Consider the following 25,024-nt stretch of genomic DNA (forward strand, 5'->3'; position numbering starts at 1 on the left):
GTTTTGTGCTATGTATTTTTACAGTGTCTTGGATATAATAGATGCTTAATAAACGCTTGCTATGTTGGATTGGTTTGGACTAAGTGCAGGAATGTGCCAAGATAGTGCATCAATTTTTATTTGATTGGTTTTTTTTCTTCCTGAAGGAAGGTGTATAGTTATATTTATGTTGTTCCCCTCATCTGAATGTGAACTTCTTGAAGGCAGAACAATATTTTATCTCCTTTCTTTTTTTCTGGTATCCATAGTGCTTAACACAGTGCTTGACATATTATAAATGCTTAATAGATGCTTGTTGATTGAATGACTTAATCCTAGCTATGATATTTTCCAGTTGTATCTTGTGCCTCAATTTCCTTTCTTCAAAATAAGAATGATAATTCTTGACCTGATTACTTCATAGTAAAGAATAACATGCTTTCTAATTCTTAAAGTGGTACATAAATATGAATCACTGCTGTCATTATTATTTATTCATTTTGTCTGAATCTGTGGTCACCCCCCACTTCCTACTTCAGGTTGCAGTCAATCACAATTAAGAGTAAATTAATAATAAGGAAATTGCCTTCAGAACTACTTAGTGAGTCATTCAACCATTCATTCTAATTAATTTATGGTTACGCTGCCTTTTGGACCAAAAATGATACTACTTATTTGGGTTTGCCTGACACCCATTCATCAGAATTGACTGTGGATGAGACCCAGTCTTTTCTTTTCTTTATTTTTTTTTTGTGTGAGGCAATTGGGGTTAAGTGACTTGTTCAGGGTCACACAGCTTGTAAGTATCAAGTGTCTGAGGTCGGATTTGAACTCAGGTTCTCCTGAATCTAGGGCCAGTGCTTCATCCACTGTACCACCTAGTTGCCCCGACCCAGTCTTTTCTTTTCTTTTTTTTTTAGTTAATAAGTATTTTATTTTTTCCCGTTACATGTAAAGATAGTTCTCAACTTTTGTTTATACAAGCTTTCCAATTTCAGATTTTTCTCCCTCCCTCCCCTCCCTCCCCCCTCCCCTAGACAGCAGGTAATCTGATATAGGTTATATCTATATATCTCTATACATATAGATATAGATATAGATATAGATATAGATATATACGCACACATATATATACACATAATAACATTAATCCTATTTCTGCATTAATCCTGTTACAAGAGAAAAAATCAGAGCAGTGATGCAAAACCTCAAAATAGAAAAAAAAACCAACAGCACCCAAAACAAAAGAAATAATATGGTTCAATCAGCATCTATACTCCACAGTTCTTTCTTTCTTTTTTTTTCTTGGATTTGGAGATCCTCTTCTATCATGAGTTCCCTGGAACTCTTCTGTACCATTGCATTGGTGAGAAGAATATAGTCCATCACAGTAGATCAACACACAATGTTGATGATACTATGAACAATGTTCTTCTGGTTCTGCTCATCTCACTCATCATCAGCCCACAAAAGACCCTCCAGGTTTCTCTGAACTCCTGCTCATTGTTTCTTTTGTGTGTGTGTGTGTGTGTGTGTGAGAGAGTGAGGCAATTGGGGTTAAGTGACTTGCCCAGGGTCATACAGCTAGTAAGTGTTAAGTGTCTGAGGCCGGATTTGAACTCAGGTACTCCTGACTCCAGGGCCGGTGCTCTATCCACTACACCACCTAACTGCCCCTTCATTGTTTCTTACAGCACAATAGTATTCCATTGTATTCATATACCACAACTTGTCCAGCCAGTCCCCAATTGATGGGCATCCCCTCAACTTCCAATTCCTTGCCACCACGTAAAGAGCAGCTATAAATATTTTTGTACATATGAGTCCCTCTCGCCTTTCCATGATCTCTTTGGGAAAAAGACCCAAAAGTGGTATTGCTGGGTCAAAGGGTATGCACAGCTTTATTGCCCTTTGGGCATAATTCCAAATTGCTCTCCAGAATGGTTGGATCAGTTCACAGCTCCACCAACAATGCATTAGTGCTCCCATTTTTCCACAGCTTCTCCAACATTTATTATTTTCCTTTTTTGTCATTTTAGCCAATCTGATAGGTGTCAGGTGGTACCTCAGAGTTGTTTTAATTTGCATCTCTCTAATCATTAGAGATTTAGAGCATTTTTTCATATGGGAATAGATAGCTTTGGTTTCTTCATCAGAAAACTGCCTGTTCATATCCTTTGACCATTTCTTAATTGGGGAATGACTTGGATTCTTATAAATTTGATTTAGTTCCCTACATATTTTAGAAATGAGGCCTTTATCAGAAGTACTGGCCATAAAAATTGTTTCCCAGCTTTCTGCTTCCCTTCTAATTTTGGATGCATTGCTTCTGTTTGTACAAAAATTTTTTAATTTAATGTAATCAAAATCATCCATTTTCGACCCAGTCTTTTCTAAAACTCATTCACCCTCAAAATATAAAATTCCTTTTCCATCGAGGAGTTTCAGATCTGAAGGCACCTCCTCAGAAGGTGTTTCCACATTTATTTGTATGATGCTGGATAGGAAAAGGAGAGACAGAATTGTGTAGTTGTTGGGCAGAGAACTTGTCTTGAAACTAGAAAGAGACTGAGTTCAACTCCTACCTCTGAAATATACTGGTTGTATGACCCTGAGTAAACACAACCACTTGGCTACATACCTCCCTAAAACTATAAGTTGCTGAGAAGATGGTAACCAGCATTGATAAAGGAAGTTTCCTTATCTGGGAGTTCCCTGTCCTATTGAAATAATTTCTAGTTCCTATCCTTTTCAGTCACTTTTCAGTTGCATCCAGTTCTTCATGATTCCATTTGGGGTTTTCTTGGCAAAGATGCTGGAGTGGTTTGCCATTTCCTTCTCCAGCTCATTTTACAGATGAGGAAATGGAGGCAAACAGGGTCAAGTGACTTAGAATCTCACAGCTAGCGTCTGAGGTCAGATCAGAAGTCAGGAAGATAAATCTTCTTGACTGCATCACCTCACTTCCTCCTATCCTTAATAGTCCTTCAATAAAGCGCCTTTAGCTTTGAATTGAATTGAATGTGGGTGACTAATGGGGGAATGCAGACATAGAAAACTCTCTATATGTCAAGGTGGTGATGACTGCCTTTTCTTTTTCTTTCTAGGAGCTCTGTATCCTGATGGAACATCTGGAAAAAATAAGGATGATGACATGGTTGCTCCTGGTAAAAATTATACCTATGTCTGGCCTGCAAGGGAAGAATATGCCCCTACTTTTGCAGATGCCAACTGCCTGACCTGGGTTTACCATTCCCACATTGATGCACCAAAGGACATATGCTCTGGGTTAATAGGGCCGCTGCTGGTTTGTAAAAAAGGTATGAAGAACCAATCCTCATGGGGATCCATGGGGAACTTTGTTCTTGGACTGCTTGCTAGCTTGTGCACATAACAGTCACAGTTCCAGTGGGTGACTGTAAAAAGAAGAGGACAGTAAATCAAGCGGATGGTGACTAACATTCACAACCTTTTAAGACCTGTCATTAGGCTGATTCTTTCAGAACAAATCTGCCTTGATGGATGTATCTAGGCTATACCTATATGCACAATAAGCTCAAAAGTGACACATTTGACTTAGCAAAATAACATAATTTGTTTGGCTTTTGTCTGTATGACAACAAATGATCAGATTAATGGATTCTTTGTCATTTATTCTCACAACAAACTGACCAGTTTTTGTTTGTTTTTCTAAATTGATATGGTCTGATTTACTTATGAACAGGCAGAAGATTTTTAGGCCTGAAGTTGTGCTGATTTCCAGAAAAATACTATCAGCAGTCCCTCATTTCAGGACATGGCTTCTCATTTTTTCCCTCAGAGTTCAGTTTGTTTCCCCAGGCTACTCCCATTTTATGAAATTGCCAAGGAAGATAGTCCTTAGATCCCAGAATCTTAGAATTTCAGAATTGTAAGGAACCCCAGAGGTCCTCTAGCCAAATCCACACCTGAATAAGAATCCCCTCTACAGCATAGCACACAGTTCCTCTTCAAAGTAATATTTTCTCTTTGTGTCTTCAGAATTCATAGAAGTGTATTATAAATTATGATAGACTACATGATATAAGCTATTATTATAATGACTATTATTTATATGATAAAACACCCATGGCTTTTTGAAACGCTTCAATGCTTATCAAATAGCACCATCAAAGGAACTTAGTGCTAAAACTTACTTCCTAATTTAATTAGCATCCATCTTGATGTTACAATTTTTAAAAAATCTATGTCCTGCAGGAATTCTGACTAATAATCCAGCAATCAGGACTGATGTCAATAAGGAATTTATAGTGATGTTCACACTGGTTGATGAAAATCAAAGCTGGTACCTGGATGAAAACATTAGGAATTTCTGCACTGCCCCTGGTACGGTTGACAAAGATGATGCCGTTTTCCAGAGGAGCAACAAAATGCATGGTGAGTGTCATCAACGAGTTTAAAACAAAAATTACTTGCATCTATGGTATGTCCAGAATTGTGGAGGATAGAGAGGCATAAATGAAAATTCCAGTTCTTGAGGCACTTATTCTCTTACTGAGAGAACATTGGAAGAAGAATTTCTTGGCCTTGGTTTCTTTAACTGTAAAATGAGAGGACTGGACAGGATGACATCTATGGTCCCTTCCAGCTGTAAGATGCTGTGATATATAAGATATTAATATAGTTTACATTCATATCGCATTTTCAGCTCTATAAAACACTTCCTCACAATGACCCCTTGACAATAGATAGGATATTCTTTTTCCCATTTCACAGATGAAAAAACTGATTGAGGATCAAAGAGATCAAGTGACTTCCCCAATGTCATGAAGGTAGAAAGTATCAATGCTCTATTCTCATGTCTTGTTATCAAGTCTTTTAATTTGGTGTGAGAAGTCTGAGTTACTTTAAATCCTTATCTCATTCTCTGGGAGGATTATTTTTTTCAAAGATGTCTTTGAAATCTTTATAGCTCTCTGAAAATCTTTAGAAGGTTACTTCTCAAATAACCATTTCTGGCCTTCATAGAGTATGCTGAATTTTTCTGGGGAGATAATTCTTGGTTCATAGTCCATACTTCTTAATTTTTTAAATGTTGCATTCCTTTTTCTTCAATCCTACCCCTTTCTCCTTCAAAGTTCTATTTTCTTCATAATTATTGTTTCTGTAACTGATTTATTCACTTCTAGTTGCTTGTAATATATTTTTTCCTTAATGATATAGTGTTGGAGTTTAACAAATTGCATGGCATATAAAATATTATTAGCATCCTGTGTAAACCTAATATTTATGTTATCAAATTTTGGGAAAAATTATTTGATTTCCTCAAATACAATGTTCAGGGACAGAGATTCCATCAAATACAATATTCAGGGGCAGCTAGGTGACGTAGTGGCTAAAGCACTGGCCCTGGATTCAGGGGGACCTGAGTTCAAATCTGGCCTAAGACACGACACTTATTAGCTGTGTGACCCTGGGCAAGTCCCTTAACCCTCATTGCCATGCCAAAAAAAATTCATATCCTTTTATCTTTCTTAGTTCTCTGTGATGTCAACAATCCTGAGATTGGTGAGTGTGGTCTATTGCTCAGGTCCATCAGTTGAGTCTACATGTTGTCCCACAGTCTGGACAATTCAGTGATATCTTGAGCCTCTATCACCAACTTCTCTGCATGATGTGCAATTCTATTTTCTATTATTATTGATGGAGTCTACAGAATTTGGGAGGTTTTCTCTTATATTCTCCATAATTTTTTTTTGTGGGGGTGGGGCAGTGCAATGAGGGTTAAGTGACTTGCCCAGGGTCACACAGCTAGTAATTGTTAAGTGTCTGAGGCTGGATTTGTTTTTTTTGTGGGGGGGGGGGACCAGGGCAATTGGGGTTAAGTGACTTGCCCAGGTTCACACAGCTAGTAAGTGTCAAGTGTCTGAGGCTGGATTTGAACTCAGGTCCTCCTGAATCCAGGGCTGGTGCTTTATCCACTGCACCACCCAGCTGCCCCTCTCCATAATGTTTTTTTTTTTTAATTCTCTTACTCTATTTTGGTATCTTAGTTCTCACTTGATTTCTTCGCGCCACTTCTTACCTCAAGGCCTTCTTTTATTTGTTCTTGCTTAAATTCTTTATAATCTTTCAGCAGCTAGGTAGGTGATGCAGTAGATAAAGTCCTGGGCCTGGAATCAGGAAAACTTGAGCTCAAATTTGACCTCAGACACTTACTAGCTTTAGTGTGACCGTGGGTAGTTAACCTCTATTTGTTTCTTCAACTATAAAATGGGGATAATGGAATTAATAATAGTACCTCCTTCACAGAGTCGTTGTGGGGATCGAGTTAAACACTATGGAAAAGCACCTAGCACAATGCCTGGCACATAGTAGATGCTTAATAAAATCCTTGTTTTTTTCTTTTGTATCCATTTGAGGAGACCTCACATTGTTTGTTCAGTTTCCATTACTGATTCAGTTGTTATATGGCATCTTTTAGTTCATTGACACTGTTTTGCTCATTTAAAGATTTTTAGTTGGTTTTTAGTATGAGTATGTTTTTTTAATTATTTCCTCCCTATTTCTTTTAGTTTGTTTTTGGTGTGTCGTGTGAAGGGCTAACTCCCTTAAATTATAACCTTTCAGAATATTGAAAAAATAAATATTCCCACTTTACACTTCAGGAAAAGAGTCTGTTTACTTTCTGAAAGTCTCTGATTTCTTCTCCTCTCCCTCTTTCCCCCTCTTTTCTAGCTCTTAATGGTTATCTTTTTGGAAACTTCCCCGAGCCAGAGATGTGTGTGGGAGACTCTGTGTCCTGGCACTTATTTGGAATGGGGAATGAGATTGACATCCACTCCATCTACTTTTATGGGAACACCTTCATCAGCCGAGGACATCGGACAGATGTTGTCAACCTGTTCCCAGCCACTTTTCTTACCACAGAAATGACAGCTGAGAATGCTGGGAAGTGGATGATCACCTGTCAAGTCAGCGACCACTTACAAGGTAAAGAGATAGGGAAGTATAGAAAGATACCTCCACTCAGTTTGACCATCATGGGATCACTGATCATTGAGTCCTGTAGATTTTGAGCTGTAAGAGACACTCTAGAGCTCATCTAGTATAAACCCTTTATTTCACAGATGAAGAAACTAAGTCCCAGCAGGTTAAAATGACTAGCTTAAGGCCACCCAAGTACTAAATGGCAGAGGACAGATTCGAATCCAGATTCTCTGATAGCAGAGCCAGCACCCTCTCCATTATACTGTGTGGCTTCCCATCAATTACTAGCATTCATTGATCAGACACTGCATAGAAAACAAGTTATATACCAGCATCCTCTCCTCCAAAAGGCATATCCCTTACCATTAGACTGTAAGTATGGGAACTTTCATCTTTCATCTTTCATCTACAATATCTCACATGATATCTTGCATATGGTAAGTACTTCTTTTTGTTAGATGGTTCAATTATTAAAACTTGCCACAAATGGAGATAGGACTAATGTACACTAATATATACATGCATATATGTGAATATATTACAACATTTATTTAGCAAATATTTATTAAATGACAACCTAGGACAGGGCCATCTTCTAACCCTAAAGAAGACAATCTCCTTTAGCACACAGGGAGATATGTGATAGTGTTTCTCCTCTTAAGCTGTTATAACCTATTATGGGAGATGTCAATTAATTTAATTGCCTAGAGAGGAACCTGCTAAGCAATGGGGAACCAAATACAAAAGTGAGATAGCTTCTGTTCCCAAGGAGCCTGTCCCCTAATTAGGAGAGAAAACGTAGAGAAGAAAGCTAGCTGGGGGCCAGATGGAAAAGTCTTCAAGTCTTAGATACTGTAGATCAGATGATGATGATAGGGTACAGAGCACATATTAAGTCATAGAGGGTCTTAGGAGGCAATGGCAAAGTACCTGGTAAAGCCCAGTGGTCCTCCATTTTATCAGAATGAGCAGAGTTGGGGGTTCCCACCTCAGATAAGTTCTAGAAGTAGTCAAACATCCCAGATGGGCTCTGAGGGACCCCGACTTGGGCAAAGCTGAAGTGGGAAAGGCAAAGGTGCCTGGTATCCCCATGGGTAAAATAGTAGCAGGTCTTCTCATTGCTGGGATAGGTTCTTACACAGTCTGGGGCAGGGGCTGGCAATGATAATAATGACAGTAATAATTAATAATTAATAAAAATGAATAATGACAACAATAAAAATGTCACTAGCATTTATATAACACTTTTAAAGTTTGCCAAGTGCTTTACAGATATCTCATTTGATTCTCCCATCAACCCTGTGAGGTAGGTGCTATTATTATCCCTATTTTTCATATAAGGAAGTTAAGAAAGATGGAGGTTAAGTTACATGCCCAGGGTCACACAGCTAGTAAGTGTCTGAGACCAAATTTGAACTCATCTTTACCCACTGTGCCACCCAGCTTCCTGGGAAGAAGGAAATTGAAGGAGGGAAGAAGAATATGCCCATTTGGTAGATTTTCCCAAAGTCCACCCAACCCGAATAGTTTCCTGAAAAAGTTGAAATATGACTCATGCTAACATTGCCTAGCTAGTTTTAATATTGGTACACAATCTGTGAAAAGTAAGCAGAAATCTGTGACTTTTTTATCATTAAGTTATCACCTTTTAACAATAGCAAGATCCTGGGACAGCTAGGTGGTATAGTGCAGAAGGCACTGGCCCTGGATTCAGGAGCATCTGAGTTCAAATCCGGCCTCAGACACTTAACACTTACTAGCTGTGTGACCCTGGAAAAGTCACTTATCTCTCATTGCCCCCCCTCCCCAAAGAACAATAGCAAGACCCTTCAGGCTAATATTAACCTTGAGTATAGATGGCATTTAGGTTTTTCTTGGAATGTAATAATATGCCCTGAAAATCAATGGCAATATCAGAAAACTCTTTAAAAACAGGTAGCCATCAGCAATATTTTAACTTGACTCATAGTTTCCTTCTGTTATACAGCCGGTATGCTGGGACAGTATAATGTCAAGACATGCACAAATGATATTTATCAATCCACGATGAAAGGCCGGGAGAGAAGTTACTTTATTGCTGCAGAAAAAGTTCTTTGGGATTATGGTCCTCAGGGCTACAATAAGTACAGTGGTCTGCCCTTAAATTACACTGGCAGGTAAGTCACTGCCCTTTGAGAGATCATTACTGCTAGTGGAGATACTTTTTAAGACTCTCACAAGAAAAATCTATTGTGTACTATTTGAGAACTAAATACCTCCCTGCTGGGTCTTGTGCCTACTACATATATAGTATATGTACTACATATATACTACATATATAGTATATGTACTACATATATACTACATATATAGTATATGTCCAAGAACTTTAAAAAAATTTGATAACTGTATTTCAATATAATTGGGTTTTCTTTATTATCCTGTGTATTTCTTTTTATGTATTTAAAAACACTGTTGTGAGAAAGGGTCCATAGGCTTTACCAGACTGACAAAAGAAGTCCATGCCACACAAGAAAGGTTAAGAACCCCTGGAATAAAGGTAAGACAAAGAAAAGAAAATGGCAGAATTTCACTGAGCAGGTGAATGAAATGACAAAGGATACTTTGGCTCAGACTATTTGACACATTAAATTTGTCCATGAGATTGCTATATCTCATTAGCATATATGGTAGCCTGAATAGAATTCAATTGGTCACTCAAGAAAAAGAAATATTTATTGAGGATCCACCATGTGCAAGGTTCTGTGCTAAACTCTATAGTCAGCATAATTTTAGAGTGAAATAAGTATTATTGTGTTCTTCTTTAAAGAAAAATAATTAATGCATAGCCTATTAAGTAGCTTTTAATCAGAATATTTGGTTATCAATAATATCATATTCCTTATTCAGTAGGCAGTAGAAATCTATGAAAGGGTTTTGAGTAGAAAATCAAGAGCTCAGATAATTAGGAATTTATTATATATTATATATATTGGTACTGACTGAAATTTGAGGTGATGAGACTTTTTTATGCAAAGAAAAGTTATCTATTCCTTTGTGGAAAACCTTAACAAACATTTGTTGAATTGATTTTTTAAAAAATGTGTCAAATGTCTAATATATAAATGTCTAAGATATGCAGAACCCTATGCTGGGCAAAAAACAATTAGATCCTGCCCACATAGGAGTTACATTCTAGTAAAAACATATATGCAAATCATCATAATACAAAATCTGGTCCTTATTGGATCCAGTCACTAATAAGGAAGGAGTTAATCCTGTTTTACTAGAGCTCTGTGAAGGACAGTGGCATAACAATTTTTATTTATTTATTTATTTATTCATTTGTTCATTCATTTGTTTATTCATTCATTCATTTACTCATTCATTTGTCTGTGCATTCATTCCTTCATTTACTTACTTATTCATTCTTCTATTTGCTTATTCTTTCATTTATTTATTTGTTGCTTAATGTAGATTCATGGTTATTATACTTACTGTCACATAAAGTCCTTCATGGTCTGACTCCTGTCTACCTTTCTAGACTTATTTCATGTTGCTAAGTTGGGCATCCTCAGTTCCAGTCAAACTGGTCTATTTGCTGTTTCTAGATCTTGGTATTCTATCTCCCACTTCCATGATTTTGTATTTGGTGTCTTGAATGCCTGCAATGTATCCTCTCTTTACCTCCATCCTTTTGAATAGGAGTTCTTAATCTGGGGTACAAGAACTTTTTTTTAAAATATGCATTGATAACTGCATTTGATATAATTGGTTTCCTTTGTAATCATAATTATTTTCTTTTATGTATTTAAAGTCAAAGTGCTCAATAAGGGTCCCTAGTCTTCAATAGACTGTTGAAGGAATCCATGACACAAAGGAGATTAAAAACTCCAGCCTTAAAATCTTTAGCTTCCTTGAAGGCTCACCAGGTAGCACAGAAATCTTGACTGACTGTCCTAGTTATTAGTGCTTTCTCACCCCCTCAAATTATATTACATTTATTTATCTGCTTAAATGCTTGTGTTCCCTCAGTAGGATATTGGTCCTTGAGGGCAATACTATTTTCCATTTTGTTTTTATGCCCTCACTGCTTTGAACATAGTAGGCATTAATGCTTATTGAATTGGATTGAATTGCTAGGGTATAAATGTTTGCCAGCTTCTACCAGCCTTTTCACTTTCAGTTGGTTAAATGTCTCTAGGGACTTTGTTGAAGAATACTTACCCAAGACCTATCCAGAATCTCTTCTGGGGGTCAAAGAGATAAAGAGCTTATGGCCTTTAAGTGAAGCATTTGGTGTGCACTTGGAAATGTTCTCAATTAGGTTCCCGCATCCTTTCACAGTGAATCTGAGCCCTTCTTCACACAAGGGGAAACTAGGATAGGAGGAAAATACTGGAAAGTTCAGTATGTGGAGTATACTGATGCAACTTTTACCAGAAGAAAGAGCCGGTCTGGGGCAGAAATGCATCTTGGAATACTTGGTACAGTAAATCATTCCAAATATTTCAACCTGGGGATAGATTTTTGTTGTGACACCTGATCATTCTAAATAGATTCTTTTCTCCCTACTCTCCTTTTCCCTTCTCTCTTCCTTTCACTTTCTCTTCATTCTCAATCTCTCACAGGCCCAGTGATCAAAGCTGAGGTGGGTGATACAATAATAGTGACTTTTGCCAACAAAGCAGACAGGGTCTATAGCATTTTGCCCCATGGCGTGTTCTACAACAAGGCATCGGATGCAGCACCAAACCTTGATGGTAAGTGCTGTTCTGTATGTATAAGTGCAGCTAGTCAAAGCGTGAACAGCTTCACTAGCTCAATTCAATTCAAGAAACATTTATTAAACTCCTTTTAGGAGCAAAGCACTGTGTTAGTATAACACAAATTTACTTATCAATTTAACTAACACCAATAAGCCAAAAATGAATCAGGAATAGGTTTTATTATACTCAGAGTGTGGCACTTTCCACATATTCTCCATTGATGGGGAATGTATTACTCACAATTCAGCAAACAACATTTATACATTATATGAAACAGAGAAAAACGAAGACTGCTTTTCCTATAAATGCAGGTGGCCATACAAAGTAGCGTACGCTTGTTTAAAAAAAATGGTTTTTTTTGCTATACAGAGACAGATAAGGCAGGTGTTGTATTAGTATGACTAGTTTCACTAAATCAAAGAAAACTGCCCATTAAGCCAGAAAATGAAGGAGGATATTTGCAGGACTCTGGAATCTTCCATTTTCAGAAACTAAGTCTTTTTGTACCAATAAGAGTTTGAGAAAAGGAGACACTGAAGGACAGTGCAGCTGCTACAGCTACAACTGGTGTTTGTGAAGGGTCAGGTACAGCAAAACTCCTCCTCCACTTTCAACAGTAGGGACTAGGGCTACAAAGATAGATAAGACAGATTCTGCTCACAGAGAGTTTCCCATTTACTTGGAAGAAAGACAGGTACATAAATAACAGGGAAGAAGGCATACGAGGTGGAGAGAGAAAAATGCAAAGGACAGGTCAAGGGGAAGGAGAATGAGCTATTTGGGGAAGAATAACTTTCATAGAGAGAAGGCATGTGTATTGGTGGGGTCAGAGATGACTTTGCATCAATATCACCTGAGTTGTGTCCTAGTTTAGTCACTTAACCCCCATTTGCCTCATTTTCCTCATCTGTAAAGGGGAAAATAATAAAATATACCTCCCAAAGTTGTGGTGAGGATCAAATGTAATAATACTTGCAAGGTGCTTAGCACAGTGCCTGGCATATAGTAAGTACAATATAAATATTAGCTATTATTATTAGTTTGCTAATTATTAGTTTTGCTAGTTTATATAGCTTATACAATAATTATTTATATAATTATAATATATATATATAATATAATATATATATAATATAATATATATAATATAGTTTATAAGCATTGGTCCATTAGGAGATCTTTTGGAGGGAAGATTGGAAAGGATACTGTGGGTGAAGGCAATAGAATTCATATGTATTCTGTATTCAGTTCATATCAGTCTTATTTGATCTTTGATCAGTAGCAATCAAGTATTTATTTGTGCTGATAATTATGTACTTACCATTTGGAGAGTATAAAAGAAGTAAAAGGCATATTTCCTGCCTACTAAGAACTTACAGCCTAGCCAGGAAGAAGACATACACATATGGAACAATTAGTGAACCATTGTTCCTATAACATATTTTCGTGCAATGTAATATAACAACTTTACACGACATGACAAAATATATGACATGATAGTATGTGTATCTATAGTATAATGTAATTTGTTGTTCAGTCGTTTCAATCTGTCTGACTCTTCCTGACCTCATTTGGGGCTTTCTTGGCAGATACTGGAGTGGTTTGCCTTTTCCTTCTCCAGTTCATTTTACAGATGAAGAAACTAAGGCAAACAGGTTTAAGAGATTTACCCAGGGTCACACAGCATTTGTCTGAGGCCAGATTTTAACTTAGGAAAATAGTATATATAGTGCTGTATATGTCTTTATTTATGAATGGTGATTAAGGAAACTTCCCTTCTATCTTCTATCTTCATTTTTCCTTTGAAAGGAGTTCAACCCTCACTTTTTCCTTTGCTAGTTCAGAGCTTGTTGTCAGGAGCTTTAACTAGGGGAAAATTATTAGGAGTTGGCCCCAGGACCACAGATTTATGAGGTACTAATGACAGTCAAAGTCCTTTAGCAGTATAGAAAAAACCAACAACCCAGAGCTTAGCATCTTGTTAGCAAGAATAATTAGTTAAAGTAGAAAGCTATCAGATATCTGGCTAAGGCAACTCCTCCTTGCCTTGGGCACAAAAATGTGTAGTTTTAGCTCTGCTAGTTTGTATCTGGCATATCTACCTCCAGAACTCTGACGATAGCTTTTTGCTTGCTCGACCACTAGTCCAGTTTCAGTCAAGGATAGGCTGGGTGGTGGCAGGCCCGCCAGGTAGCAAGGGCAAAGAAGAAGAAGGAGAGGCCAAACTTTTATGACAACTCCTCCCCTTCCTTACAGCTGTGTTCTCATCAGCAGCATTCTGAGGCCAGGTTTTATCTCCTTGTTACCTCCATCCATATAAACTTAAGTTTGTTCAACCTCTTCAATTTACAGATGAAAAAACTAAGGTTCGGGGATCTCAACTGACTGCCCTATCACACAGCTAGTTCTTAGCAAATCTGAGACTTCATTGCATGTCTCCCGATTTCCAGTGCAGTCCCCTCTTCCCTATATGGGGCTGTCTCTCATTACAAAGAACAAAGTTTCTTACACAATGTCCCTGTAATATTTTCTGGTCTAGTTAAGAAAAGGAATCATTCCCCAGGACAATGTAACTATCACTTGGAAAACAGTTCTGATTGAAACAACAACACAAGAAAACATATTTCAATAGCCCAAACCAGGCAGCTCTCTTCTTTTGTCTATTTCCTGATCTCAGTACTGCGACCAGTTCTTCATAAACCACATGTAAAACCGAACACAGGGTGAGCTCCCACTTATGTAGGCTGAAGCAGGTGTGGTCCTTCCTGTATGAATTCCTGTTTGCATCTGATCATTGCCAGCACATGCCCCGGAGAGGTCAGCCACAAAGGGGAGCAGATTCCCAGATTCCCAGACATTGCTCTTGAGTGCAGAATTTGGCCAGACTGATTGTTTATGTCTTGCTGGTGTAGACAGCTGGGCTGCAGTGCTTTTTACTCAGGTTAGACCCATATGTTCTGCTGGTCTATCCTGATAGTGCTGCTGAAGGATGGTGGAGAGGTAGAATTCCAACCTGGCTCAAGGTATAGGATATTCAGGTCCTGTCTGATCTTCTAAGCCATAGGCTTGGGCAGTGAGGATATGTAACCCATTGTCAATCCTTTATACAAAAGTCTCCAAGGACCTACAGCCCATAACAGAATTCTGGATATTTTTATTTTGACTGTCAAAAGGTAATAAACTTAGGGAATGCATTTGTCCAAGAGACTTTACAGGTGAAAATATACCTTAATACTTAAACAATATAGGATTTCATCAGTGGGAGCTTTCCCTCTACCCAGGCATATTGCAACCTCTCTATGCCTTACTTTGAAAATTGCAGTGGCTAAAAAATGTATCACCCCATGGTCAACCTGGTGATGAGTCTCTGAGTTTAACATACCTGGCCTCAGTATACCAACAGATGGCTTATCGTTAGGCTCATATCTGAAGACTTTCCACTTCGGTAAGACTTGACAGATCTTGTATTCCATTAGCATACCCTTGGCCACCTTCACTCTGTCATCCAACATTTGGGTATGATTCTAGCTGAGGAACTGAAAACATAAAGATAGAAATTAATGGTTTAGATGAATTCATGAATCAATGACAAGTTGAGGTTTTAAGGATATTGGAAGAATCCAACTTTGGGGATTAATGCCAAGAAGGATGACTATCATGTTGTTCTCTTACCTTCAACTGATGCTTAATGCATTAAATCAGAAATTTAGGGTGAATTCTATCCTTTGTCAGAGTAAGTGTGGTAAAGTGGGAAGACCATTAAGTTAGAATGATTAGGGTTTAGCTCCATTTACATTCCACTGAATCTCACAATCTTTCTTGAGACTCTTAAGCATTGTTTAAACTTTACATGACTATTTGACCTGTCCTATGCCCTTCACCATATTCTAACTTCTATTGCCATCTTTGAGGGTAGGAATTATGCTGCCATATTACTTTTGAACACAACGAACACTTAAATATTTGTCAAATCAAATTGAATACATGTTATTTTTACCCATCTATTTCTTGTTGCTGTCAATAGTACAAAGTACTCAGGAAAACTCAAAAGGATTGCTTCAGGGACAAAGAAGAAAGTGAGAAGTAAAATTTGGCATTTTTACATTCCCCTGCCCTGCCCCCATCTTTAAACCCTTCTCTCCTATCCTTCAACTATTCAGGATCAAAGATTAGGACGTTTGTCCATTGCCTTAAATTTCTAAAAAGCTGTAGCCATACTTTAATTGCATTCTGCTTTAGACACAAGAACAACAGTTCTATTAAGCTAGATATCCTTTAGTACCACTGTAAGGGAGGAACAGCCCAGCCTGGATTGATCAAAAGTCTAAGGTTTTTTATGTTGTTCTGTACTTATGCTTCCCTTTGTATAATTGACTATTTTACTTTGTTTTTTTTTTCCCAAGGGTTTCAGAAGATTGGAGCTCATGTAAAACCAGGTGACAAATTCACATACAGGTGGATGGTGCCTGAAAGTGTAAGCCCAGCAGTTGATGACCCCCCCTGTTTGACGTATATGTACTTCTCAGCAGTGGATCCAATCAAGGACACGAGCTCTGGTCTAATAGGGCCATTATTGGTGTGTAAAAGGGACACTCTCAAAGATGATGGAAGACAGGTACATCAATGCAGTAGGCACTTAATGATTGTTGAATTTACTTGGTCAGAAATACCTAATCCAAGGTCACACAACTAGCAAGTAGTGGGAACAGGAACAGAAAAGTCCTCTGCTTCTTTGTCAAGTCCTTTTTTCAGTACCTTATTTAGTCTCTTTCAAATAGATAAAATCAAATTGACCTAAATATCAGAGAATAGAATAAGAAACAATTCTGTTCTATCAAGTTGCACCCAATAGTAGGCTTCTGTTGCGTAGTCATTTTCATTCATGTCTGACTCTGAAATCCCTTTTTGGGATTTTCTTGGCAAAGATATTGGAGTGCTTCGCCATTTCCGTCTCCAGCTCATCTTACAGATGAGGGAACTGACAATAACAGAGATATGTAACTTGCCCAGGGTCACATAGCTAGTAAGTGTCTGAGGCCATATTTGAACTTAGGTCTCTCTGATTTCAAGCCCAATACTCTAAAAACTGTACCACCTCACTACCTCCCCCAAAACATTATGTTGACCTTAATATAAGAAAGGATAGAGGAAGAAACAATTCTGTCCTAGTAGGTAGCTATGTAGTAGAACACATGGTCTGCTAGAAGTTTCTTCCCTGAATTTCCTGGGAGTGCTAAGTTCTAAATACCATACGTTAAGCATTATAGCCGTATTTTCTCCCAGTGACAAAGGCATATGTATAATTTAAAAGTCTCTTTATTATTAGCCCTAAAAAGAAAATTTCTGACTAGAAAATGGTGCTAAATTTTATCAATTTGTTGGTCATAAAGGCCTTCTGAATACATTGCTAATAAATGAGCTATTCCCAAGAGAAAAAGAATCCAGTTGTGGGTTTTCAGCTTTGAATTTCAGTCCATGCTTTCTTCTTTTCGCAAGTATTTCTACTGAAAGAGAATAAAGTATGTTCTGGGAGAATGATGCTCAAAGCAAGGGAGAAATTTGTTTGAATCTTTTAGGAAGGATAATTCTTTGACTGGTACTGTACTGTCTGGGAGTGCCTCAGCTACACACTCTGCCTAACCAAGCTACTCAGTGTCAACTTCCCTTCTTGCCTTCTGTAATTAATTGGAGACAAGCTTCCTAGTTTCCACGCATTATTCACAAAGAGGTGGGGATAGGACCCCTAGCAAGGATCTATATCTTCTCTCTCTCTCTCTCTCTCTCTCTCTCTCTCTCTCTCTCTCACTCTCTCTCTCTCTCTCTCTCTCCAATTCAGATAAAGTGACTTGCCCAAGGTTACACACCTAGTAAGTATCAGAGGCCAGATTTGAACTCAGGTTCTCTGGACTCCAAGGCCAGTTCTTTATCCACTGCACCACCTAACTGCCCTGATCTATATTCTCTTGAGAAAAATATTGCTTCTTTGACTCAGACCGAAACAGACATATTATAAGGGAGATACACTAACCCATACAAGTCCATCCATTAGTCATCCAACAAGTATTTATTAAGTGTCTAATATATGCTCAGCACTGAGGATACAAATACAAATACAAATCCTCAAAGTACTTAGGATCTAGCCAGGGAGAGCATTCCCCTGTTATGGGAGCCAGTACAAAAGAAGACATACAAGAGATAGAGAGCTTTGTTGTAAGGAACAGTAAGAAGTCAGTTTTGTTGCACTATAGTAAAATGCATGAAGAGAAGTAATACATAATAACTTTGAAAAGGTTAGTTGGGGCCAGGTTGTAAAGGGTTTTAAATGTCAAAGAAAGGGATCTTGCATTTGTTCCTGGAGACAATAAGGAGTCACTGGTGTTGATTGAGTAGGGGAATGAAGTGGTCAAACCTATGCTTTGGGAAAAATCATTTTAACAGTTATTGTATAAAGGATGGATTGAAGAGGGGACAAGGGTTACCAACACTTTGAGGAAAGAAATCCTGGTTACCATAGTTCTGTGAATGTTCCTAATAGGGCACCCTAACAAAATGAAGTAGTTTCAATTCAGCAAATATTTATCATGAGTTCATGTGTGCCAGTAATAGGTCCTGGAATCACAAAGACAAAAATGAAATAGCCCCTGATTACAAAGAGCTTACATTTTACTGGGCAAAACCAATATGTATATGGACAAATAAATACAAAACATGGGGCAGCTAGGTGGCACAGTGGATAGAGTGCCAGGCCTGGAATCAAGAAGATTCATCTACATGAGTTCAAATCTGACCTCAGGCACTTACTAACTGTGTGACCCTGGGCAAGTCATGGCCCTGTCTGCCTCATTTTCCTTATTTGTAAAGTGAGCTGGAGAAGGAGATGGCAAACTACTCCAGTATCTTTGGCAAGAAAACCCCAAATGGGGTCACAAAGAGTTAGACACCACTAAAATGACTGAATGAACAAAATATATACAAAGTAAAAACAAAGTAATTTCTGGGATGGCAAGGATAGCACCAACATTTAGAGCTCTGGAGGAAATGGAGGCATGCTAAAAGTACTGACAGCAACTCTGAGTTTGGTACATTGAGAAATTCACATAAAAAGGAAGGAACAAATGAATGAAAAACCACCAGTTAAGGACTTACTTTCTGTTTGACACCGTACTAAGTGCTAGAGATACATTTTTCTTTAAACCTAGTACCTGCTTTTATTTGACAGCATCCTATAACAAGAATATAAAGAAATAGTGACAGGGGATAGGATGTTTTGAACCACAAAGTCACAGGAATGAGTGGAGCCACAGAACAATTGACTGGCATGACTTTTACAGGAATGGAAATATTGAGTTAGAGGATTAGAACTGGATAACCAATAAATCAAAATTACTACCGCTTGCAGGATTGAAAGCAATAAGTAAAGACCAAAAATGCACTTTGCAATTAGGAAATAATTGGCCACTTCCTTCCATGGTAATTTTCCTGGAGTTGGTAGAGGCAAGCCTCTAGGCTATATCTATTATTGATGAGGAAGATTGCATCAGTTTCTAAGAACTCTTTTCATTGCTCACTATCTCTTCCCTCTCATCCATACCTGGGCACTCGTATATTCTATATGTCTATATTTTTGCAGCTCCTTTCCTATGTGTTCTTGTTTGGAAGGGAGAGGGCAGAGGGACTTTAGCTGTCAACAAACAAGGGCTCTGAATGGGAGACTGTCAATGATGCACTGTTGACATTCATCAGAACTCCTCATTTGATTTTAATTTAATTAAATTTTTTTTTTTTTTGTGGGGCAATGAGGGTTAAGAGACTTGCCCAAGATCACACAGCTAGTAAGTGTCAAGTGTCTGAGGCTGGATTTGAACTCAACTTCTCCTGAATCCAAGTCCAGTGCTTTATCCACTGCGCCACCTAGCTGCCCCCAGAACTCCTCATTTGAAAAAATAAAGTGCTGAGTTGGCAAACATATGTCCATTAGGATGCACTCTGTATTCAATTTTAAAGGGGAAAATGCTAAGAATTGTTCCTTTTTGTTGTTTGTCATGCATTTTTCATGCACTTGTTTCTTTCTTCATTATAGAAAGGAATAGACAAAGAATTCTACCTAGTCTTCACAGTCTTTGATGAGAATCTGAGCCACTACCTGGATGAAAACATTCGGAAGTTTACCTGGCGTCCCTTTGGTGTTGACAAAGAGGATAAAGAGTTTGTGAAATCCAACCGAATGCATGGTACCAAAAACCTTTATGACCTCTGTCAATGGAAAACCATTTGCTTTGAAGTGTAAAATATTCTGGGGATTTCAAACCTACATTTTGCAGCTGTTGCTATTTTGATTCCTTGATTTCTTTTTGATGTCCTTGCTCACTAGCAAGTTATTTCAGTTTCCCAATTCATAACCTTTAAATTATTATGTTGTAATTTATCAGTCTTTCAGGAATGTTGTGAAGCTTAATGAATACTTCTGAAACTATAAGCCTTGAATGGCTCAACACAAATTCAGCAGCAATATTCAGTTGTATTATCAAGTCTAACCAACCTTCCCTCAATAAATGCAGAAAACAATTAACTAAATACCTTCTGCTGGGTTTACAAGTCCAGTGAAGCTTTGGGATAATTAGAGTACCCAACACAGTTTCAGACATCCTTCCATCATAGAACATAAGTAGAAAAAGAGCTCTTAATCTGGGGTCTATGAACTTCTTTTTTTATTTTTATTTTTAATGTATAAGGTATTTTATTTTTTCCGTTACATGTAAAGATAGTTCTCAACTTTTGTTTATACAAGCTTTCCAATTTCAGATTTTTCTCCCTCCCTCCCCTCCCTCCCCCCTCCCCTAGACAGCAGGTAATCTGATATAGGTTATATCTATATATCTCTATACATATAGATATAGATATAGATATATACGCACACATATATATACACATAATAACATTAATCCTATTTCTGCATTAATCCTGTTACAAGAGAAAAAATCAGAGCAGTGATGCAAAACCTCAAAATAGAAAAAAAACCCAACAGCACCCAAAACAAAAGAAATAATATGGTTCAATCAGCATCTATACTCCACAGTTCTTTCTTTCTTTTTTTTTCTTGGATTTGGAGATCCTCTTCTATCATGAGTTCCCTGGAACTCTTCTGTACCATTGCATTGGTGAGAAGAATATAGTCCATCACAGTAGGTCAACACTCAATGTTGATGATACTGTGTACAATGTATGAACTTCTTTTTTAAAAAAATGTTTTTGATAACTTTTAAAATTTAATTAGTTTGTTTCCTTTGTGATCCTATGCATTATTTTTATGCTTGTAAAAACATTATTCTAAGAATACCCCACATTAAACTAACAAAAGGGTCCAGGGCACAAAAAGATAAAGACTCCAAGAATTAGTGATTGCTTAAAGCTGGAAAACATTTGGTCTTTGTACACCTCTGTACAAACTCATTTGTCAATTTTTTTCACTTTCGACAATTTAATTGAGCAAACATTTATTAAATAAATGGTCTTTTCCTTTCAGATCAGTTATAACAATAGCAATTTATCTTGTTATAGATGACTAAAACTTGGTCCTGGGCAATGTCTGGTTGGCCAAACATAGGACCATAGATTTAGAGATGAAAGAAACCTTGGAAACTATCTGGTCCAACCTCTTCATTTTACAAATGAGGAAACCAGAGCCTAGAAAGCTCAAGTCATTTTCCTATGGCTATGAATGTAGTATCAAAAATAGGGATTGGGGCAGCTAGGTGGCGCAGTGGATAAAGCACCGGCCCTGGAGTCAGGATGACCTGAGTTCAAATCCGGCCTCAGACACTTGACACTTACTAGCAGCGTAACCCTGGGCAAGTCACTTAAACCCCATTTCCCCACAAAAAAAATAGGGATCAAACTAAGACCTTTGAATTTCAAATTCAACCCTTTTTCTACCACAGTATTCAGCCTTCTGGACTTCCTATATTAGATGACTACTTCAACACTATAGAAACCCTCCTGTGAATTATGGAAGAAAGAGGATGGTAGATTTCCTAAGCTTTTGTCTATGAATCAACAAATTTATGGGGAACTAAAGGTCTAAAAAACCTGCCACTGGACAGGAGGCATCCATGGAACCCAGTTTTGTATCTAATCATCTCAATATGGCAGTCTCAGCAGTAGAATTTACTAATCCATCCCATTAGCTAGTGACTTTATTTCACAACATATTCAAATAAATTCAGTAAATTTGTATTAAGCACCTACTAGGACACTATGGAAGACATAAAGCTTAGATAAGACACAGTCCTTGCAATGATAGAAACTACAGTCCAACCAAAGGATTTTTTTTATCTACAACTGTGATTTCATTAGTGTAGAGAATCTCCCATGAAGAAACCCCTTTTACCAGTGAAATTCAGCAACTGTTCTACAATTTATAATTCTTAGAAAGCTTTCTAGAGTCCTGATAGATTAAGTGACTTGGGGTTACATAGCTGCTATGTGTTAGGGGTGGGACTTGAACCTAACCTAAATTCAAAGCCAGTTCTCTATCCCCTATGACACAAACCCTCTCATTAGCATGGAACTTGCCATTTAGCAAGATACACAAAAGCCATGTGGTATGGTAGAAAGAGCACTGGGTTTGGAATCAGAAGACCTAGGTTCAAATCTGGCCTCTTATGCTTATTTGGTCACTTCTGTGACCTTAGGCAAGTCACTTATCCTCCCTAAGTCTGTTTCCTCATCTAAAAAATGAATTGGTTAGACTAAATGTTTCTGATGTCCTCCCAGCTCTAAACCTATGATCTTGTGATGCCAGATGAATAACTATACATGTTTTATGAATTAGGAAAGGAAGGTCATTCTTGAAAAAAGAGATCAGGAAAAGTTTTCCAGAAGAGGTGGCACTTGAGTTCAGCTTACTGAATGAGTAGGAATTAAGGTTGAGTGGAAGGGAGAGTCTTTCAGCCACAGAGAACATGTATGGGCAAAGGGATAGTGAGAGGAAAATAAAGATATCTGAGATTGAGGATGTACCTGGGAATAGGGGAAGGGCATGTAGCTGCTAGTTATTCTCTCTACCCATTTCAGGGAGTCAGGAAATAGCCTCAGGGATTATGTTGACCATGAAGTGTTTGGAAACTAACCTGGGTATGGTGAAGAAGAAAGGAGCTTGGGGCAGCTAGGTGGAGCAGTGAATAAAGCACTGGCCCTGGATTCAGGAGGACCTCAGTTCAAATCCAGCCTCAGACACTTGACACTTACTAGCTGTGTGACCCTGGGCAAGTCACTTAACCCTCATTGCCCTGCAAAAAAGAAGAAGAAGAAGAAGAAGAAGAAGAAGAAGAAGAAGAAGAAGAAGAAGAAGAAAGGAGCTTAATTGGAGAACTAGCTAGAAGAAGGGTCACTTGAACTTTAAATGATAGGTAGGAAATAGACAGATGGAGGGAGGGCATTAGGTATTTTAGTCATGAAGGCCCTGACTGTGGCCAGATGTAGAGTGTGTGGAATGGAGCCCTGTAAGATGTCTGGAAGGGTAGATGGCACTGAATGGTTACATAATCCGCAGTGGTTATGTAACAATTGTGGGATGCATGAGACAGTCTACAATCATTACTACTAGCCAAGAAGCTGTCAATAGAGGCATAGGCAATACAGAGTTTATTTAAGTCTCCTCTGCAATTGCCAAACTTTTAGAGCAGATAAAAGGGGTGAACTTGTGTAAGATGTGTATAGGTGAACATATACACATTGGCTACTAATGATGATATAAAAAGAGAAATGCAAATTAAAGTAATTATGAGACTCCACCTCACACCTATTAGATTGGCAAAGATGCCAGTCAGTCAGTCTGTAAATGAGCATTCACTAAACACCTACTATGTGCCAGGCAAAAATGTAAAACAAGAAATGTTGGAGGGGCTATGAAAAAACAGGAACTGTTGTTGAAACTGTGAATAGGTGTGACCAATCTGGAAAATAACTTGAAATTATACATAAAATATCATTAAGCAGTGACCAGTTGACCTAGCTAAACCGTTCCATAAGACATCCTATAGTACAAAAATATTTATAACAGCTTTTTGTGGTATCAAAAAACTGAAAACTAAGGGGACACTCATCAAGTGAAGAATGACCAACCAAATAGTGAATGTGATGTAATACTATTGTGCTGTAATACTATTTTATGAATGTGATGTAATATTATTGTGCTGTTACAAATGAGGAAACAGACTACTTTAAAGAAATGTGGAAAAACTTGTATGGACTGACTCAGACTCACTTCACAGTAAGCAGTACTATAACAATTTATGCTATAATATCGCTATTATAAAAATGGACAATTTTGAAGATTTTATAAACCGATGAAGAATGAAATGAGCAGAACCAGAAGAATAACTTACACAGTAACAACAACACTGTAAAAGACAAAAAAACTTTGAAAACTGTAAAAACTATGATAAACCCAATAATCATCCATGATTCCAGAGGACTAATACCTCCTTACAGAGAGGATTTGGGGTGCAGAATGAGATATATTTTTGGAAGATGGCCAATGCTTGCTTGACTATACATATTAGTTACAAGGAATTTGTTTTTCTTTTTTCAAAACAAATAGAGAGGGAGAGAAACGTAGATTTCTATTAATTAAAAAACAAAATTTTAATGTAAAATGCAGACTTTTTTCCAGACCCATTATTATGTACAGTGATTCTCCATTTGTAATTGTATTTATGTATGTGGGTCTGTGTTTGAGTTATCTCTGCAATGACTCAGTTAGATCCAGATGGTACCTTACAAGTTCCAACACATTTAATTTATAGGAGAGGAAATTGAGGACCAGCAACAAGAAATGATTTTTCTCAAGGTCATAAGGATAGTAAATAAATACAAGAGCCAGGATTCAAATGCAGTTCCATTGGCTCCAAAGCCAGTGCTCTTTCCAGTACACTGGAATGCAGTTGGCAGGAATCTGCCCTCTCTGGTTAGACTCGAAATTTAGGATTTTAATGATAATATCAAATCGGGTAACACTTTCAAGCTTGATCTTGTGCTTTACTGGCTTAACCTTCCAGAATCCTACCATTATCCCTTCATAGTTGTGTGACCGAGGGCAAATCACTTAACACCTGTGGACCTTGGTTACCTCATTTGTAAAATTAATGGGTTGTACTAGATGGCTTTTAAGGTACCTTACAGCTAGTATGAATCCACAGCCCCCTCTATGGTATGTTGAGGCACCCGAGGACGACTATAGTACAGAAAATATGTTATAATTATTATTATGTATGTTTTTCCATATTAATTGATACTTGCTGGCTGTGTGACTCTCGGCAAGTCACTTC

The 25,024-nt window shown here is 37.7% G+C and overlaps 1 protein-coding gene across 1 annotated transcript in view; it reads left to right on the plus strand.

The window, feature by feature from the left end:
- The window catches only part of HEPHL1 (hephaestin like 1), an 88,809-nt gene that overhangs the window by 32,010 nt on the left and 31,775 nt on the right, over nt 1–25,024 (plus strand). The window contains exons 3-10 of the mRNA XM_043996385.1: nt 3,087–3,299; nt 4,216–4,395; nt 6,697–6,951; nt 8,936–9,104; nt 11,275–11,414; nt 11,559–11,690; nt 16,100–16,311; nt 19,777–19,927. Coding sequence (XP_043852320.1) covers nt 3,087–3,299; nt 4,216–4,395; nt 6,697–6,951; nt 8,936–9,104; nt 11,275–11,414; nt 11,559–11,690; nt 16,100–16,311; nt 19,777–19,927 — 1,452 coding nt within the window. The remainder of the gene's footprint in view (nt 1–3,086; nt 3,300–4,215; nt 4,396–6,696; nt 6,952–8,935; nt 9,105–11,274; nt 11,415–11,558; nt 11,691–16,099; nt 16,312–19,776; nt 19,928–25,024) is intronic.

This window comes from Dromiciops gliroides, chromosome 3 (genome assembly GCF_019393635.1).
Source record: "Dromiciops gliroides isolate mDroGli1 chromosome 3, mDroGli1.pri, whole genome shotgun sequence".
Lineage (NCBI taxonomy): Eukaryota > Metazoa > Chordata > Mammalia > Microbiotheria > Microbiotheriidae > Dromiciops > Dromiciops gliroides.